General features: G+C 43.4%; 1 protein-coding gene across 1 annotated transcript in view; it reads left to right on the top strand.

Moving 5' to 3' along the window:
- The first annotated feature begins 1303 nt into the window (after nucleotides 1-1303).
- Nucleotides 1304-20209, top strand: part of LOC105022611 (Rho guanine nucleotide exchange factor (GEF) 4) — a 97756-nt gene continuing 78850 nt past the window's right edge. The window contains 2 exon segments of the mRNA XM_034289304.1: nucleotides 1304-1917; nucleotides 6968-7006. Coding sequence (XP_034145195.1) covers nucleotides 1705-1917; nucleotides 6968-7006 — 252 coding nt within the window. The 5' untranslated portion in view covers nucleotides 1304-1704.

The raw sequence follows: 20209 nt of genomic DNA, 5'->3' as shown, positions 1-20209 counted from the left end.
CTGTTCTTTAGAAGATACCCAGAGCGCTGGACCATAAATATTCACTTATTACACAACATGTTCACTAGGTGGCGGTAAGGTGCTTTATGCTTAACAGAATTTTAAAAAGATCATGTACTGTTATATGTTTGTTTTTAATATACTAGGTTTCTTGAGGACTTTTAACTGTCTCAAGCATTTCTAGAGACTCCCACTGTCACTGTATTTTGGGAAACAATCTTATGGACTATGTGTGATAAAAGGGGACACGATTTACTTTATGGTAAAGCACCCACCCCATAACCCAACTAGTCCCTTGTATGGTCCTGACACACAGACACCGTATCTCTGGGTGTGCTAACACTATAATTAATCTCAGATATTGCGCACTACTTGCAAAAAGCTACGGTTAGAAAGAGCGGTGGTCCTTGCCAAGATAGGATATAGGAAGTTTGCTGTGTAGCTGTCCCAGAGGGAGAGCCCATGCTGAATGAATGATGTGATGTCTTTCTCCTGGAATAGCCCTTACTTGTTTAGAACCCAGCATCTGTCCTTACAGGTCCTCAGTGGGGTTTAGGCCCAGATACAATGGGAAACTGTCTCCATAATGCTGGATGTGTTGGGTTCAGCCCATGTTAACAATACTAAGGGAGGGAGGGCGTGTCCTGCTGAGACACTGTCTGGCCATTAAAGCTGACAGGAGGTTTGGACCACTCTCCTCTCAGGAAGTGAGAATCAAAAGCACAGATGTGATGATCTATAGAGGATGACCCCATAAAAACATGGGAACACAGACTTGCGTGTGTAACTGTGTGGTGTCTTGTTCTTGGATGAAGAAAAAATATAGGTTTGAAAAGGAATATAGTGAGGTTGCACAAAGCTGTTCTAGCCTCTGGTGTCTATAGGTTTATGTCAGTACTGTATAGACTCCGTGGAGAAGCAATACATTACCATTGATCCTTCATTATAATACGTTAATCTTGTAGATTTTGTCTGTAAACATGATTTATATGTATAAATTAGGTTTAGGAAGCTCTTGCTACATAACACATTGAAGGACTTATGTATTTATACAACATACTGTAAGCCATATGATATTTTGGATAAGTCAACTATCTTCTTCCTATTTATAAACAAATGGAAATACCTTTGCAAAGCCTTACCCCGCCTCCACTCTGATCGAAAGAACACGTGCGCTCCATGTACGTAGATACCCCAACAATAAAAAAAAATTGTAAAGTTAATTTACATATTATAACCTTGATTACTTTTCCAAACTTAAGCACGGCATGTGTTTTCTAAAAATCTAAGTATCAGTCTTTAAGTTAAACAACAGCGCCTCTCCGTCTCGCTATCGAAGCTCACGGCTCTGTTCCCAGTTTTGTGAAAAGAAAAAAGAAAAGGCGGCTGAAGTTATTTGAAGGATAGACTGTGACCGGTGGTCACCAGTGCGCCACGGTCTCCGTTTGGCCGTGCGCCCATGGCTTTTTTGTCAGTCTTTTGATGTTTTTCAAACAAGGGGGAAAGTATGACATTGTTTGTGAAGGTTTTTCGTTTCATTTTACATTTCGGTAGCCTATAGGCTGGATACAGAAATATATGTTGACAGTTAACTAGCCTACATGTGCAGGCGCAACGTGGGAATTCGTGGAACGAGGAAATCAGTGGTAACGTAAATTTTTCTCATAGAGACGGTTGAATATTTCATAGAAACATACAGGCGAAATGGATCATAACAACAATAATGAGAACGCTTGCTGCAAGTCGCCTGAGGACAACCACCGTGACTCGCCAGCGGATAGAGTGCCTGGAGGACAAGGCGATGCTCCAGGTCTAGAAGTACAGATGCATCTCACCTGCCCACCGGAGCGGTATATGACTGCCAAGTTCACCTTATCAGCATATATGCTCTGCTGGGTAATACTGAAACTTTACCAGGTAAGAATGTTCAACCGAAGCAGATTCATTTCAATAACCGTTAGTGTTTATTATGTTGCTGCATCTCTAGAGTTGTCCCTATAACATCCTAAATAGGAACACAGCATTAAAACATTTCCCTATGCCTGCCATGCTCTTTTTGGCTAATTAAATACAATTCAAAGGAGATATGGTAATGATATTTAATATTTGCTAAAACTTCTTTACTCTTCTTCAGAAACATATTGAGTATCTGAAATTAAATTAACCCAGTGTTTGTCTGGATAAACTTATTCAATGTGTTATTATGCTAAATGTATCCTGTTTCATGTTCTCAAATAGCCTATGAGGCACTGTATATTTTTCCAGTAAGCCTAATGTTTCCTGTGCTCAAACACGTCCAATTGCCCTGTGGGAAAAGCCTTCTGGTGTATGGATACTTTCTTTCACCTCTCATACCAATAACGATGAAGCACGACAAGCCTATTCCAAAACCAGGTTTTAAACAACATTCTTCCTGAAGGGTGTAAGAATCTCCTGCAAGTGATGTTTTCTTGATTGTCGCTAATTCTCCCTCTTATCTGTGACATGTATTCACACTTGTACAATAGGTCGCTATGGAAACCCCAATTGGTTGAGTTTGCTGGGCTTGTGCATTCTGTTATTTTAACAGGGGCCTCAATTATCAATGCATGGGAATGTTTTAGCCTTTAACATCACCAAGCAGGCTCACTGAAAGCCCCACTTAGCACCTCTAGGGACAACAGTATAACATGTCAAAAGGTTCAGTTACATTCTGTTTGTGGCACGTTACAGTGTTATCTCTCAGTCAGTGTGAAAGCGACTGAAGTACAATTTAAAACTAAAGCCGGTAAACACTGGAGGAGGATGGGCCTGGCAGTGTCAAAGTAGGAATATGCTACTGATCACTGACATTGATTAAGAGATACCCTATATTCTAGTCTTCAATTCATCCCTTTGGTTTTATTACTAAAAGGAGAACACCATTTGTATTGGCAGGCAGTGCAGTGTGATTTCAGCCCTGCCAGAGCAGACAGCTGTGGAAGTGAACTAAAGTGTATCTCTCTGTAGCTGCGTCCATAGTCCTGCCCTGCCTGCCAAACCGCCCAGCTTAACTGGCTCTTTAGACAGGATGCCAGTTGTCATGGTTGCGTGGTTATAGGCCCTTATAAGCACACAATCACATCCACCCAGGGGTAAAGATATTCGGGCGCAGCCAGAATGACACCGTATTCCCTGCAGAGTAACGCGCTACCTAGGGATTAAGGGCCCCTTTCAGAGGAAGCCCGTCGGTTGGACAGACCCACATTAGATGCTTATCATGCACGGTTAACACGCAGCACATTGATTGGATGCTCAAAGCTTACCCCGCCCCCACGGAAGAATACAGCTGTATTTATATTCGTTACAGAACAGTCCTTCTATTCACCAAATGAAGTCACGTTGACCAGGTGTGATCATAGTGGGTTGTTATGGAAAAGTGTGCTGTTCCAAACTGTTTTCTATTCTGCTTTGTTTTGATGTTTTCTCTGGGTTGTGACACATGCTTGTTCCCTAGAAAGTGCACTCCTTGTGGCCACAGCGTACTGTTCCCCAGTGGTCCGTGTTCTCATAATGCACTTTAAGTGGAATATGGTGATTTTTGGAAGGCATCCATTGTGTAGGCATCCATTTCCTGTTTTCCATTTTAATGAGCTGTCATTCAAAGATCACAGGGACTGGGAGTGGCCTGCATCTAAGTTCGTCACATTCATGACATTTGCACTGGTCCATGACTCCCCTTAAATACCTTCACGCTGACTCATCATGTATTAAATGTTTGTTGGGTGCCTTCTTCAGACTCTTCATGATTTGGTTTTCGTGACAGGGTTACTAACGGGAATGAATACTGGTGTGTGACAGACGCACTGCACATCAGGTTGACACGGGCAGTTGTTGTTGTAACCCAGATGAAGAGCAGCGCTTGTGTCAGTAGGGGATGGAATGGGGGTGGTGTAACTCTGGGTTGGAACCGACGTCACTGTGGTTTGGCCTCTAGATTCCCTTTTGTAGCGCTGACTGTCTGTTGGTCTGTCAAGACAAGCAAAGTCTTGTCCCAGGGACACCGAGCCCAGTTCAAAACACCTGTACACACACACACACACGCAAATGCACGTTTCTTAATTCCTAAGGTAATTATGGCTATGAGTTTTGATAATTGGGCATGCATTGCTCATCACTATGTTCTGTGGTATGACCTGTCAAAAAGGTATTTAACTGTTTCCTGCCGTAGTCATCAATATACACTCACCTATAGGATTATTAGGAACACCTGTTCAATTTCTCATTAATGCAATTATCTTAATAACCAATCACATGGCAGTTGCTTCAATGCATTTAGGGGTGTGGTCCTGGTCAAGACAATCTCCTGAACTCCAAACTGAATGTCAGAATGGGAAAGAAAGGTGATTTAAGCAATTTTGAGCGTGGCATGGTTGTTGGTGCCAGACGGGCCGGTCTGAGTATTTCACAATCTGCTCAGTTACTGGGATTTTCACACACAACCATTTCTAGGGTTTACAAAGAATGGTGTGAAAAGGGAAAATCATCCAGTATGCGGCAGGTGAAAATTCCTTGTTGATGCTAGAGGTGAATGGGCCGACTGATTCAAGTTGATAGAAGAAAAAAACCCACAAATTTTCTTTCTACCTCATATACAGCAAGACAGACCGAAAGCCACCACAGGTGTGACTCTCCTGTGGCTTATATGCAGGCTAAACCAGCTGCAGCCACTGACGAGCGGGCGTAGGGGCTCTCCAATCAGCCCAAAACCGACCAATCAGCTGCAACCGGCGATCAGGAAGCCAATTAGCCTGCAACCACCACATAGAACACCAAGGGACAAAAACACACACGAACACAGAGCAAAAGAAAGCACTGGGGACATAACAGCAACTTTGACTGAAATAACCACTCGTTACAACCTGAGGTATGCAGCAAAGCATTTGTGAAGCCACAACACGCACAACCTTGAGGCGGATGGGCTACAATTTTACAAATAGGAAAAAGAGGCTACAATTTGCACGAGCTCACCAAAATTGTTGAAGACTGGAAGAATGTTGCCTGGTCTGATGAGTCTCGATTTCTGTTGAGACATTCAGATGGTAGAGTCAGAATCTGGCGTAAACAGAATGAGAACATGGATCCATCATGCCTTGTTACCACTGTGCAGGCTGGTGGTGGTGGTGTAATGGTGTGGGGGATGTTTTCTTGGCACACTTTAGGCCCCTTAGTGCCAATTGGGCATTGTTTAAATGCCACGGCCTAACTGAGCATTGTTTCTGACCATGTCCATCCCTTTTTGACCACCATGTACCCATCCTCTGATGGCTACTTCCAGCAGGATAATGCACCATGTCAAATTGGTTTCTTGAACATGACAATGAGTTCACTGTACTGAAATGGCCCCCACAGTCACCAGATCTCAACCCAATAGAGCATCTTTGGGATGGAGGTGGAACGGGAGCATCATGCCCTGGATGTGCATCCCATAAATCTCCATCAACTGCAAGATGCTATCCTATCAATATGGGCCAACATTTCTGAAGAATGCTTTCAGCACCTTGTTGAATCAATGCCACGTAGAATTAAGGCAGTTCTGAAGGCGAAAGGGGGTCAAACACAGTATTAGTATGGTGTTCCTAATAATCCTTTAGGTGAGTGTATGCAGGACAGGAGAGTTGACCGAGAATTAATTTTGATTCTGCAGCTACAACCTGGGAAGATATACCTGGACAATAAAGTTAAAAAAATATATATCTTTTATAAAACATATCACAAGAAAATCACGTAGTCAAATGTGAAGTGCCTCAAAGGCAGTAATTCTTCCAATTTCTGACTTCAGCCAGTTCTAAAAACTGGGTGGATGAAAATCAAAAGCCTCCCAGTTTGTTGTGGATACATACTGCATGAAGTGTTTGAGATCTCCGGCCGTGGTTCCGACCTATCTTGTTGTAGTCATGCTGGTAACCCTGAAGGTCAACATGGTTTTGGAATGGGTTGCTGTGAATCAAAGGTTTTGGTTTCAGTTTTAAAGAACCTCTCCAGGTACCGGTCAGAGTGGAGTGGAGATCATTTGGGGCCCGGGTCACCAATCAGAGTGTCAGAACATGTCCTCTGTGACATAACAAGCTGGCGAGGTCGAGTTATGCAACTTGGTCTCTCAGACCTATTCTCATTAACCCTGTTAGCCGAAGCCATACAGACGCATAGACTGACAGAGAGACCCACATACATGCTGTCTCACAGTGGGGTGGCCAGGTAGATCAAACAAACACACATTTACAAGCCTCATTACAAGTTTAGTTTGACAGATTGTCTTCCTGTTTAAGTGAAGGTTGTTTTGGATTTGCTTGGCCTCTGACATTTAGACTTAACAAGTTAGAAACCACTCAGTAAGGGATGATTGAGGTTTGTTCTCAGTTCAGTAGCAACAACAGTATTGATGTCAGCCTCTGAAAGGCATATGCGTTATAATAAGTTACATAATGCAGGCATTTGCTCTTACACACACACACACACACACACTCTCTTGCCTTTCTGCCCCCTACCTCAGAGATTTCATGGAGGTTTGATGTGCAGTAGCAGCTGCAGTTACCAGAGGCTTTCTCTGGTGCTGGCAGAAGGCCAAATGGGGAACGTGTTTGCAGCGCTATCAACATGCAAAGCATAATCACATGACTATTTTATATATAGTCAGTATATATATATTCTCCACTCTCAGTTTGTAATTTGCAATTATAGCCTTTCCTCATCGCAAATCCCTGCGTGAGAGTTGAAGATCAATGCGTGTCCACTGATGCAAATCTATCCAAGATGTTCAGTTTTTTATCACACTTGTCACTGAACCAGGAAATCTTTCCCGGAACCTATGCACCTAGTCTTCTTTTAGATTTGTTGTTTACCAAGCATGTGATTAATGACAATTGATTTAATTTGTCAAACAAGAGACAATGTCTCATGGTGACTCGACACCGCATCTAATGTTGTTTTTTCTTTTCCCCCTCCAAAGAGACAACGATGCACTCCTGTCAGTCAACAGGTGAAGCAGGTAAGGAATGACACTTACATTTCATTGGACATGTTTTCTCTGGACTTTAACGTCTAGTTAGTCATCCTGCTCACCTAAATAATGTGTTTCAAATGGCAACCCTAGCTCCTATGAAGGGCCCTATTTTTCACCGGGATTCGCGTGGCCCTGGTCAAACAAAGTAGTGCAATATGTAGAGAATAGGATGTCATTTGGTTCATACTCAACTTCAACCAGCCTTGGTTTTTTTTTTGTTTTTTTGGGTTATGAACAGCTGTGGTATTCTATGAATTGGACATTTCAGGCAACGTTGAGATCACAGGATGCATAGAGCCCTGATGGGGTGTTTGAATAGATCATGTAATGTGTCTAAAGGAAAAGGGCCAGATATTATTGCCACAGAAACTTTGTAGGTATCTTGGCTGAGATGTCTACATGTTCAAGTTCTAGCTTTTTTAAATTCTTTATGTTGATCATTAATATCCGGGTCTATGTAAAGGCATCATATCAAAGGCAAAGACATGCAGGCTTTCTGATCATGCACCTTTTTCACCATCCCAGGAAGGAACACGTTTGTTCCAGTCTTTTGTTCGCTTTCTGTCTAAACACAACAATTCCCTCATGTTCCCAATATTTGAATTGAAGGGATTTGATTTCACATATTGGCAGCATACACCAGAACCTGTCATAACAGCTTGCTTTCTAATGATTATTTAGCTGTTCCGATGCAGTGGGAGTCTCGGTTTTGTTCTCTACCTGTCTTGTGTTTGCTGATTCTTTGTCTAATGCTTTCTTAATGATGAGTTCAAAGACTCAAATAGAGATGGTGTAGTACTGTGCTTACAGTATTCCACCGGAATGAGATTTTCACAGCCAGTTAAAATGCTGAGTCGTTTACACTAAAACCCCTTAGTAAATACTGAAGTAGGGGTTTTGTATTACCAGGCTTGCAGTAATGTTCACAGGGGCTTAGTTCTTGTGGATATCTGAAAAAAAACAGTCTTGTTTCATAATACCAGGCACAAAGTGGATAGAAGTCAGTGGAATTGGCTTCAATAAGCTCTCTGAAAATGAAAATCCCATGGCCCTTTGTTGCGGAGCGGTGCAGTCTCTGTAAGTGTGTGTGTGTGTTTGCGTCTTTCTGTGCGTGCGTGTCTTTCTGTGCGTGCGCGTTGTAGAATGTTGTGTAAGGAAGACCAGGTCCGTAACCTCATGAACAAGACTTTCTAATGCTGCAATAAATAATATACTTTCTCTCTCCCTTGACAAACGGGTATGCTAATTATTACAACCACTATATGAAACGGCCGATTTCTAACAGCGTCTTTCTGTGCGTGCGCGTCTTTCTGTGCGTGCGCGTCTTTCTATGCATGTGTGTCTGTGCGTGTGCGTGTCTGTGTGTGCGTACCCTGAGCTGTGCTGCATGAGGGGCTGAAATGGGCTCCAGTAACCATGACCCAGAGCTGAACCAAAAGCATTGAGATCTGTCAGTGTATCTGTCATTGGCCAGTCTCCTCACTACGCAACACAAACCAAAGCCTGGGCAATGCTTTTAAAGGAACTTTCAGGGTGAAACGTCAAGACTATGTAATTTACACTGCCGTGATCTATTGAGCTAGCTGTTACTGGGAAGAACTAGGGGTTAAATTCCACCACATTGCTCTTTGATATTTTCTGAGAGAACACCACAGCTTTAAGGAAAACATCTGAGTAACGACGGTCACTTTTTGTGCAAAATTATGTTTCTGATTCCTCAGTACACTGCCAGGCTCTTGGTGCTTTGATTCTGCTTCGGTTCTGTAGAAGTCTGTTTTCTCCGATCCAATTAGCCCAGCTTATAAAACTAGATCAAACACTGCAGTAGCTGTTAATTATTATAAACTATTAACAGTCTTAACCTCAGACTCAGTCAGACTATGTATTTGTCACTTTTAAAAAGCTCTAAACTGAACTGGCTTCAGAACTGAAGATGCAATCTTGCTTTTTTTTCGTGTTCGCAACACATCTATGCTTGAACAGTAGTTGTGGCTGTATAATTAATTGGGTTTGTGTTGGCATTAGAAGTCGTGGGGGTGGGGGAGCTGAAAGACCAGTGTAAGCCGACCGACTGGGCCAATCTTAACCTCTGCTGCCAAGAGCTTCTCTTTCTACCCAGTAGAATGACACTTTTCTCACCTCCCTTTCAGCCGAAGCCTCACATTGTCCAAGCCAGGCCATTCCTGCCACTGCCAGCAGCCAGTACCCCCACTGTTTTTCTCAAGGGAATCAAATCAAGTTTGAATACTATGCTTTTGGCTTGCTGCTCCAGTCTAAGTTGTTTACAGGGGCACAGAACTGACTCTGTGTCAACCAGCCGTGTCGAGTCCCTTGTTCTGCGGAGCCAGCCAACCTTGAATGGACACTGAATTGAACAATAGAAAGTGAGTTTACTGGAGTGGCCTTAATATTCAGTTGTCCTGATTGGTCAAACAGGTTTACATCTTAGATGTTTGATGTCTTTTTTCGTTTTGTCAAAAAAACTGCAGGAATGCATCTTTGAATGTTACTATTGCACCCACACCTATACCACTATACTTTCCTTTATATTAAACGTCCCAGAGCCACATACAGTATCTCACAAAAGTGAGTACACCCCTCTCATTTTTGTAAATGTTTTATCCTATCTTTTCATGTGACAACACTGAAGAAATGACAATGTAAAGTAGTGAGTGTACAGCTTGTATAACAGTGTAAATTTGCTGTCCCCTCAAAATAACTCAACACACAGCCATTAATGTCACACTGGCCTTTGTACTCCTCACCTGGTTGCCGCCACACACGCTTGACACCATCTGAACCAAATAAGTTGATCTTGGTCTCATCAGACCACAGGACATGGGTCCAGTAATCCATGTCCTTAGTCTGCTTGTCTTCAGTAGACTGTTTACGGGCTTTCTTGTGCATCATCTTTAGAAGAGGCTTCCTTCTGGGACGACAGCCATGCAGACCAATTTGATGCAGTGTGCGGCGTATGGTCTGAGCACTGACAGGCTGACCCCCCACGCCTTTAACCTCTGCAGCAATGCTGACAGCAATTATACGTCTATTTCCCAAAGACAACCTCTGGACATGACGCTGAGCACATGTACTCAACTTCTTTGGTCGACCATGGCGAGGCCTGTTCTGAGTGAAACCTGTCCTGTTAACAAGCTGTATGGTCTTGGCCACCGCGCTGCAGCTCAGTTTCAGGTTCTTGGCAATCTTCTTATAGCCTAGGCCATCTTTATGTAGAGCAACAATTATTTTTTTCAGATCCTCCACCCAGTTCGAATGTTATCATTGGATTGAATGGGCATTATCAGTGGTTATCAACCTCATAGATATGGGTCAGAAGGGGCCTGCTAGCCTACTGGTAGGCTCAGAAGGCTGTTATCATGCATTCGCATGGTTAATCACGGATAAATACACGAGAAGACTCCAGATCCAATCCCAGACGATTTCAGGTCGCTGCTACAGGTAAGACCATTAAAATAGGTTAGGGTAAGTCTACAGGTAAGACCATTAAAATGGGTTTAGGTTAGGGTTAGGGTAAGTCTACAGGTAAGACCATTAAAATGGGTTAGGGTAAGTCTACAGGTAAGACCATTAAAATGGGTTAGGGTAAGTCTACAGGTAAGACCATTAAAATGGGTTAAGGTTAGGGTTAGGGTTAGGGTAAGTCTACAGGTAAGACCAATAAATGGGTTAAGGTTAAGGTTAGGGTAAGTCTACAGGTAAGACCAATAAATGAGTGCCTTTAAACTGTGATAATTTTGTCAATTCTAAATTATCTAAATACTAAATTAACCATGTGAATGGATGATAACAGCCTTCTGAGCCTACCAGTAGGCTAGCAGGCCCCTTCTGACCCATATCTATGAGGCTGATAACCACTGATAACGCCCATTCAATCCAATGATAACATTCGAACCGCCTGGATCCTCAGAGAGTTCTTTGCCATGAGGTGCCATGTTGAACTTCCAGTGATTAGTGTGAGGGAGTGTGAGAGCGATAACACCAAATTTAACAGACCTGCTCCCCATTCACACCTGAGACCTTGTAACACTAACAAGTCACATGACACCGGGGAGGGAAAATGGCTAATTGGACCCATTTTCTCTTAGGGGTTTGCTCACTTTTGTTGCCAGCCGTTTAGACTGAATGGCTGTGTGTTGAGTTATTTTGAGGGGACAGCAAATTTACACTGTTATACACTCACTACTTTACATTGTAGCAAAGTGTCATTTCTTCAGTGTTGTCACATGAAAAGATATAGTCAAATATTAACAAAATTGTGAGGGGTGTACTCATTTTTGTGAGATAATGTATCTCCATGTGCCTTCTAGAAGGCAGTCCAAGTTTGCGCTTGAAACAGTCTGTCTGAACAGGAAACACACATCAAACCAGGCTCCTATGACTGTTGCTTCTGGTGAAACCACCTGACTAAACTCAGTAGCTGACTGGTTGACAAGGTGGTCATCCTGTAATGTCCAAGACCCTTTATGGCATGGACAACAGATTCTTGACAACAAACCTTTTAAATGGATCAGTGTGTTATGTTTTTTTTTGTTTGGTCTGTGGACCCCAGGAAGCTCAGCAGAAGATAATGGGTTTGAGCATGATGCTTGCAATGCCAGGTTTATCGATTTGATTCTCAACGAGTTCCTGTATCAAACATAGTGCTGTGGAGTCCCTCTGGAAAGTATCATCTGCTTAATTTCTCAAATGGAAATTGAAAGGTCAGGATACCCTTTTAAATAACAGCATGCTGATACATGGAAAGGGAGACCGAGTGGTCAACACAGTCCAGAGGTGTCCCTGCTGCTCGAGCCTGTGTTGCCTAAACGATCCTGGCGGATATTGACCAGTGATTGAGTCAGTGTAGGATGAGGTGCTCTGTCATGGTCGACTGAAGCCTTTACCACAGGGAGCTGCCAGAACTGCATCAGAGTCATTGGATCAGTCTGCGTTAGTCCGAGTCCATCTGAGTTCTCCCCTCCCGGTTCGCTGGTCACAAAGGTCCGGCATGTCTGACCGCCGTCCAAAAGCAGGCGGTTTTCAGTGTCCGGTTTTCCATTCATTATCCTTCCGAAGCCTAGGAGGTCGTCCTCATGCACACAAACACACACAGACTGACCCACATAGTCTCACCAGCACAACCACCCTGCAAACCGATTTTCTCAGAGACTTAATTGCTGGCCGGCCAAGCCTCCAACACAATCCCTCCCTTCCTCACTTCCTCTCTCTCTGCTCTCTCCCTCTCTTTTCCTGCTGTGTTCCTCCGGGTTTGGGCTCTCTGCCTCCTGAGACGAGACAGGCTGTAGCGTCAGTGCTGCTGTCTGTTTGTGTGATTTGGGGCTGCCTCCGTGCCGCGAAAGGCACCGCCTGTTAACGCTCGCCTTGAGCGGGTTCGACTCCAAACAGCTAGCCTAGCGACCTCGCTAGTAGCTACCTAGCCTCACGTTCCCCTGTCTATCGCTGCCTGTCAGAGGATGCTGCGGCAGCACCACTATGGCTCAGGTGAGGACGCTTTTACCAGACAGCCGGCTTCACTCAACTCAGGGAAAGGAGGAAAGGTTTAGAGTTGTACAAGGACGGGCAGAGGGATTAGATGGATATTTTGTGAACCCCTATTCTTCTGGGAGAAATAAAATAGTGTTGTCACACAGTGTTGTCACTGTGTGATAGTTTATAGCAGTCCAGGCTGAGGTGAGCTCTGAGTGTCAGACATGCAGCGTGTTGCTCTTGTCATATCATTTTAACTATATGTCAGCCGGCTTTGGGGTTTGTCGTTTAATTGTATTAAGCACTTTAGTGGATTTAAATGGAAATCTTCACTTTGTCTTTGTCTCAGTTTCTTTGGTTTACATCCATATGTGGACATGTTTATGCTTAAATGTGCCTGTATGTGAGTGTGTCATCCTTTTGGGTGTTGTTAATGTGAGTGTTTGGTGTGTGTGTGTGTTAAAGTAAAAAGGTTTGTCCCGTTCTGGCTTGTGTTTGTGTTTGTGTGTTCGTGCCTGTGCGTTTGTGTGTGTTTGTGATTTTATGAGAACTATGTTTTTGCTCACTATATCGTAGTCCAGAGGTGAACCCCTCACATTCCTCGGCCTATTGGCCTGGCTTTAACACTCTGTTGACACAAGGCTGAAAACCAGGAATGTTCTGATTTCAAATGTAGCTAAAGGCTCAGAAGAATGGGAGGACGGTTGGATAGAAGCCTGTTTCCCATGCTCTAGTCCTCACAAAGTGTCTCCATGGTGTGGTGGATCGTATGTATGCCTGAAGTTGTGCTTGTGTGACCTTCTTGGTGCCGCTCTGCTCATGTCATAATGCCTTTTGGTTTGAAGCGCTCAGATTCATGTCACTCTCCCAGTCATCGCAGTATCCGTCGTGTATGTCTATCTGTCACAACACTATGGTTTCCTCTGCTTAAAATGTCCATAATGGACTATTTGTTTAAGTGTCAAGGGACACACACAGGCACTCATATATATACACACACACACACATGCCTTAGTGCGTGGTCACTGGAGCGGACAGCGGCCTCATGGAGCTGGCAGGGGCCGGGATGGCCAGGCCAAGTATTACATCACCCTTTGGGGTCCGCTAACGGTCAATGGCACTGTGGAGCTGTCAACAGGCAGCGAGGGCTTTACCGGGGCGAGGGCAGGGTCTGGGTTTACGTCTGACCTCAGCCAGGTTGTGGTGAGGCTTACCTGGGGTTTCTAACGGTCGGCCCTTGGGCCTTCAGGTTGGATTGGTGGCTGTTATTGTGCTGTGTGGTCACCCAGAAAGCTGTGAGGTAGCTGTTAGAAATCCCCGGTCTTGGTCAAGAAACTCAGATTTTCTATCCAACTACGGAAGTACGCTTTACACGTGTCCTTGGATAATACGGACAGGGTGTGTTGAGACCTATGTTTGTGTGTGTGTGTTGAGTTCATTATTTTACTTAAACAAAAAAATTGGGTGCTCTCCAACAGAGACAGAAACATTCTAACAAGTAAGCCCAAAACCATATATCATGAACAGGCACATTTGTCCTCAAGGGATCTACCTGCAATGCTTTAAAATTGCTTAAAGACACATGTCGTTCAAGTCTGATCTCGTGCTGCAGCTCTTTCCACGTCTGCAGGGCTTAACATTTGAAGACAGTTTGACCTGGTTCAGAAACAAGCTTTGGCTAATCTAGCACTATCCTGTTGTTTCCCGTTATACTTTAACCTTGATAAGAAATATATCGGATATATTGGAAGTTCTGCTAGGGTGCTTTATAAATGCTGCTCTCCATTTACATACAGAGAGATCCATCCCACCTTTTCAAATAGAGTTGTTTTAGTCACTTTAGTACTATTATCAATAGTATGGTGCAGTGTTTCAAAACTCTTAGTACAAGACCCCGAGAAGATCATACTCATAAAAAACAGATTTTGCTGTAAACATCTTTCCCCACAAGATCAATGAGTCAACCACTATGGTTTTGGTCATAAAAATATAAGTGCAGTTCTTTAAGTTAAGTCTTAGTAACAATCAGTTAGTCCAAGACCAAACAATGTAAGACACACATTTTAAAATGACTCTTTGAAGTGCTGAAGGTAATCTGTTTACTTTACTGTCTTCACATTAGACAAAGCTCTATTTGTACATTGCCCATTATATAATAATTTCCATAATTTCTATCCCATGATCAAAAGTGTGATCAGTGAAGACTTCTTCTGCAATCATTAATGCCAAAAAGTAACTTCTATTGCAATATATATATATATATTTTTTGTCTAGTCAAGTATAACAAATAATATTAGAAAAAAATAAAAGGAATGTCAATGTTTAGCACAAACCACACTAACTTGAATCAATTCTGTCTTCGGCATTTGGCCATGATAGCTTGTCCAAATCAAAATGAATATCTTCATTTTTCATGCACTGCGAGACTAATATTTTGGCATGGCAAATCTAAATGTGATTTTGGTCACCAGTGATTGGTCACCTGTGATGTCATCAATCAAAATCATATCATCATCAAAATCCCCAAAAAGGTTATTCATGCAATTTGTATGAACATAATGCATTTCAATATGAAACTTGTCTTTCTAGACTTTCTGTACTCAGTCAATGTCAGATGTACTTAGAGTTGTGAAATATTCCCATATAATTGTGTGAATAGTACCAAAGCGTCTGAAAAAACATTGGAAAATACTGTACAACATTTAATGGTTTTAGCTACTTGTGTATAGAAATGATATCTTTGGAAGGTATACAGGCACAATATTGGCTATTTTCTTACATTGAAGGATACACCAGCTATATTTCTGTCAAATAGTAAAACATTGATCTTTAGCTTCTTTAGTAATTCAGTAATCTGTGTTTTGAATGTAATCCTTTGATCAGATGAAAGAGAACTTGTTTATTTATTTTTCATAGCCACTGAAATTCAACACTACTGTTGTTTGCTCCTTGGGGTTTAAGGCCGGGTGTCTCTGTAAAATAACTTTGTGACAACTGCTGTTGTAAAAAGGGCTTTATAAATAAAAGTGATTGATTGATTGATTATTTCATGATCGGTCCAGTGTAATAATCCCCAGTGGATTGAATGTCTAGCTGTGTCAATGTGTACATCTTTAGAAATATGCTCTGCATGCATATATACAGTATTTGTGTGTGCATCTCACAGGTCAGGGTGAGCCTGCATTACAGGAGCACTGGTGCAGACTCTGCTTCTTCCTGCTAGCCTCTAGTGTACCACTAACGCTACAGCTGCTCTCTACCGGGCCTCTCCAGCTCCCAACCAGACCTCTGGGGTCAGAGCTGGCCACAGTAACCCTTCAGTCAATGTGCTGGCTTCCAAAGCCTTTGTTGCTATTTTGCCTCCCTGCTATTTCAGGCCTGCTGTGTATATCTGTATGGTTGGATGGTAATGGGGCCTGTCCAGGAAGGGCTACAGTATGGTAACTCTGTCTGACTGACAGTAAATCTCTCACTTTGTACACACACACACACACACACCAGTGCATCAGCTGAAGAAAAGAGCAGGGATGAACAGTGTTACAGGATGTCACTAATGTGTCATGGTCCCTCTCCATGTTACCCACCAACAGGGACACATCCGTTAGGCCTAAAAGGGAGTAGGAAGGTTCTGCTGCAGGGCACAGCTGGGCTGGACATCTGGCTGGCTGTACTGAAACCTTTCAAAATCATTGTTAGCCTATGACATTGGTTCACTCACTCAACGTGTTGAGTCCTATGTGTTTCTGTCTTTAGGATATAATTTAATCCTCTTAAACTCCCTCTCTGCGGCAGAACTGATTAAACTGTTCAAGCAGACCCCTTGCTTTCCAGCCTTTTCTGATGTTCTCCTTTTCACAGATGTGAGGTGTGGTAGAAAATGAAAGGAAACTGCACCTAGCCCCAACATGTTTCTTATTAGACTCTAGAAATATAATCCCATGTAAGGCACAGGTAAGGAGATGTATAGTAGTGTTTAAACTAGTTGCTCAAATTCAGCCACAGGCAAAATCCCCTTTCACACCTGGAATATCCTGCCACTGTCTCGACCGTGAGGGGAAGACTGGTACGGGCTATTTGAGTGCACCAATTGATTATTATTGGGTTCCATTCTTTGGAGGTATGTAGGAAAGCAGAGTTAAGTGCTGCTAGTTGAGACTGGGGAGAGAAGACTAGAAGCAGAGTGAACCTGATACTTTGAGCCACATTGTCTTTTCACCATGGAAACGATTGGTGGTGTTTCAGACTGGCTCTTTCCCCGTCTTTTCCCAGCACACCCTGGCTGACACTCAGCGTTTTAGGACGGATCCACATTTAGGACATTTATGGGTGGATGGCTTTACATTTAGAAGAGGGTGTACCCTCACTCTGTCCTCACCCAGCTCTCCCCCTTCCCTCGCCTTGCTCTGAGCTTAAATAGGGAGTGGTTGAGCGGTAGAGAGAGACTTACAGGCAGGAAGACATTCCAGGTTATCCACATCCAACACGTTTGCTTGGTGTTCCAGTCATAAGCATTGCTAGGCAGGCCAAAGGCCTGAGTTGGAAGCCAAAGAAAATTCCTCTAGAAAGTATTCCTTACCAAGGAGGGCTGGAGGCCGGGAGCAGGCAGAGGCAGAACCATGGACATAGCAATGACCAGAGATAGAGGCTGAATCAGGGAGCTTGTAGAGAGAAACTAAGCCATGGATGGGGAAGCTGAGGCAGACAGAGAGAAAGAGGGAAGCCGAATGATGGTTGTAATCAATGACTCTCTTCTTTTTCTCTTTTCTTTTTCTGGTCCTGTGGTTTCTCTGTTTCTATGACTGGTCATTAAGTTTCTCTGGCTTTGCAACAACGGACATGTGGAAGATGGCTTTGTGTGCTTGTGTGTATGTGTGTATGTGTGTGTGTGCATGCGTGTGTGTGTGTGTAAGCCTCAGAGCAAGAGATAGAGAGATGAGTGAGAAAGACAGCCAAAAAGAGTCAGTTAGATGCAGTTTAGTCTCCCCCTCCCTGCATGACACCTATTTGAGGACTGACATGTCTTGTCTATTCCGCCCAATGGAAGAGAGGAATGTTACTCATTTCTCATTGTCTAGGGACGTCATTGTGTTACCGCCAGCAGAATGAGCTGTGCTACGCTGATTTCTAACACTGCCTCCCAGGAACACGTTGAACTAGTGTGTCTGTGGTCTAGGATGGTCCAGAGGTCACTCTCTGTAGGATGGGTTTGAATATGACCTACTTCTATTTCAGCACAAAGTAAAGAATTAAAATGCCTGGAAAAAAATGTTTTTTATATTAGATTTTTTTAGGTTTCTGGGTGGTCATACCACAATGGTCCTTTACCATCTAACAGGGAAAGGATAAAGAAGAACCAGCCAGTGTTCCCTTTCCAGTCTTCAGTGTTTTAGATGTAAGACCACACAGACACAGAGAAGTGCATTAGTATTCTGCCTGCTTGTGTCCCCCATCCCCACATCCTTCTGCTACATTTAACAAACTGTCTCAATGAGTCTAGCAGTGCTTCCTTTCCTTCCTCACCCAGCCTCTCAGGACTCAGAGTAAAGAGGCCTTTACCTGGCTTCCTTATAAAGCATGCTTGTACACCGCTGAAGACCCGGGCTGTGTTCATTAGGGCACGGCGAAGTAAAACGTTTTGTCACAGAAATCCAAAATGTCTGTCTGTCATTGGACAAGCTTTAGATAGTCCTTCCCTATTTCATGACCCCTATCCTTATCACACAAAGGACATGTCCATAACCTTTCACAGCTGAATAGAATGTCTTCCTAATCTGTTGGTTCTCTGTGTCAACTGAGTGGTTGGAAAACGGACGAGATGGATGGGGGGGTACTTCAGAAGTGCTCGTGTTTGTCTTCAGGAGGGTGGGAGAAGGTGAGGTTTGGACCTGGGCCTCCCAGGCCCTCTCAGTTGTGATGCAAATGAAGGAACGGATGCATGATAATTCCCCGTGTTCGGCTGGGTTACCGTGGAGATGCTGAGGGCCAGGACCTTTTAGTGAGATGAAAAGAGAGGGATAGAGGAAGGCAGAAAGAGAGAGAGAGACAGACAGACAAACAGGGCAAGAGAGACAGTTAGATGGGAGAAATATATATATATATTTCTCCCAGTTAAAATTGGAAAGTAAATTTAAAGTGAACAATTTCACAACAAATTTGTTTTTTTAATCTAAGTTAATTTTGTCTTATCTCCCAATTCTTTAATATCCAATCTGCCAAACTATGGCCGTGTCTCAATTCCAAGTGGAGATTTGAAGATCTGGACCTGCATCCTCTGAAATAAGTCCCACCGTGCCAAGGCAAATCCAACCAATGTTCTTTGCTGGCCATTACTGTGTCAACGGAAAGGTAATATGCCAATTTAAGCTGTGTTTTTTTGGACTTGGGTTGCCATGATGCAATTAGAGCACGATCCCCGGCCTTAGATGGTGGCACCACTCAGAGGTCCTCCCTTTAACACAGTGTCAGTAGTCTTAGTATTTGCTTGTTTTAATTAGTTGGAGGAAGACTGTGTGGAGCGTCTCTCGACGGTCATGGAATGTTTTACTGTGAAAGCAGGGATGTTTCCACATTTACGAAAGCCACAAAATGTTAAGTGTTTTAGCTTCTGAAGTATAAACACGTTGTAAAGTTTAACATCTGCCTGTGGGTGGTAATGCAGGGTTTCAGACCAACACATGGCCCGTTAACACGTGCACACGTGTGTGTGTGTATCTGTTTGTTTTTGTGTGCTCATGTGGGCATTTGTGTGTATCTGTAAATGTCTAAACAAAAATATGCCTTGGTTTCCTGAGACACTCTTCAGACGCGGTGGATATCAGCAGTGTCTTATTGTTGATGGTTTATTGACTAGGCAGTGTTTAGATGGCTGGTCACTAAGATCATGTTGGACAGGAGAGAGGAACCTCACCCCTTTCCCTCCTATTCGCCCTACTTCTGATGAGGCTTCTCTTGTCGCATCAGCAAATTAATTATCACTCAGAGGGAAGGCGGAAGGACCGAAGGGAAGGGTTGTGGAGTGGATTTCTCACGCTTTGAGGATCTCAACAGCTCTCGTTTCTTATTAGAGAGCAACAATGGTGGAGCTGTAGGTTTGGCTTCCACACACACACATCCCCCACAAAGTCCACATCGAACCTTTGATGTTTTTTTTAAAGATGCCACTAACAGCTAGGGAAACAATAACAGCAATAGCTGCGGAGTGCTAAGCTCTGTGGCGTTCGCTGAGCCTGTCTTTGCAGTCATGTGTGTGCTGTGTGTTCCACATTAGGTTTCTGTTATGCGTGAGAATGAGTGGCATCCGAAAAGCTTCTAGGTCCTTCCGTGGTGACCCTTGCATTGTCAACAGCCCTCAAGGCCGTTAAAGAGAGAACTGCAGCAAACTGTATTGCAGCTGCCTAGCATCATCGCAGTTACATTGCCCAGTAGCACTAAAATGATGACGTCATCTGTTTAGCGACTCCAGTCTTTGTACGAGGTGTATTAACTTTGACCTCTGTCCATATTGTGTTTCACATTGACGTCTCATTAGGTTTAAAGTTCTGGATGTGAGAGAAGCGGAAAGAGCTAGGATATTCAGAGCAGGTGTTTCTGTTCATTCCTGGGCTGAGCTCCTGGGCTGAGCTGTTCACTCTATGCCAATGAACACTGGAGTTGGCAAGCCACCACAAACAGATCTGGGACCACACTGGTATAACTGGATTA

Source organism: Esox lucius, chromosome 21 (assembly GCF_011004845.1).
Source record: "Esox lucius isolate fEsoLuc1 chromosome 21, fEsoLuc1.pri, whole genome shotgun sequence".
Taxonomy (NCBI): Eukaryota; Metazoa; Chordata; class Actinopteri; order Esociformes; family Esocidae; genus Esox; species Esox lucius.
This window is presented reverse-complemented; position numbering and strand designations above follow the sequence as displayed.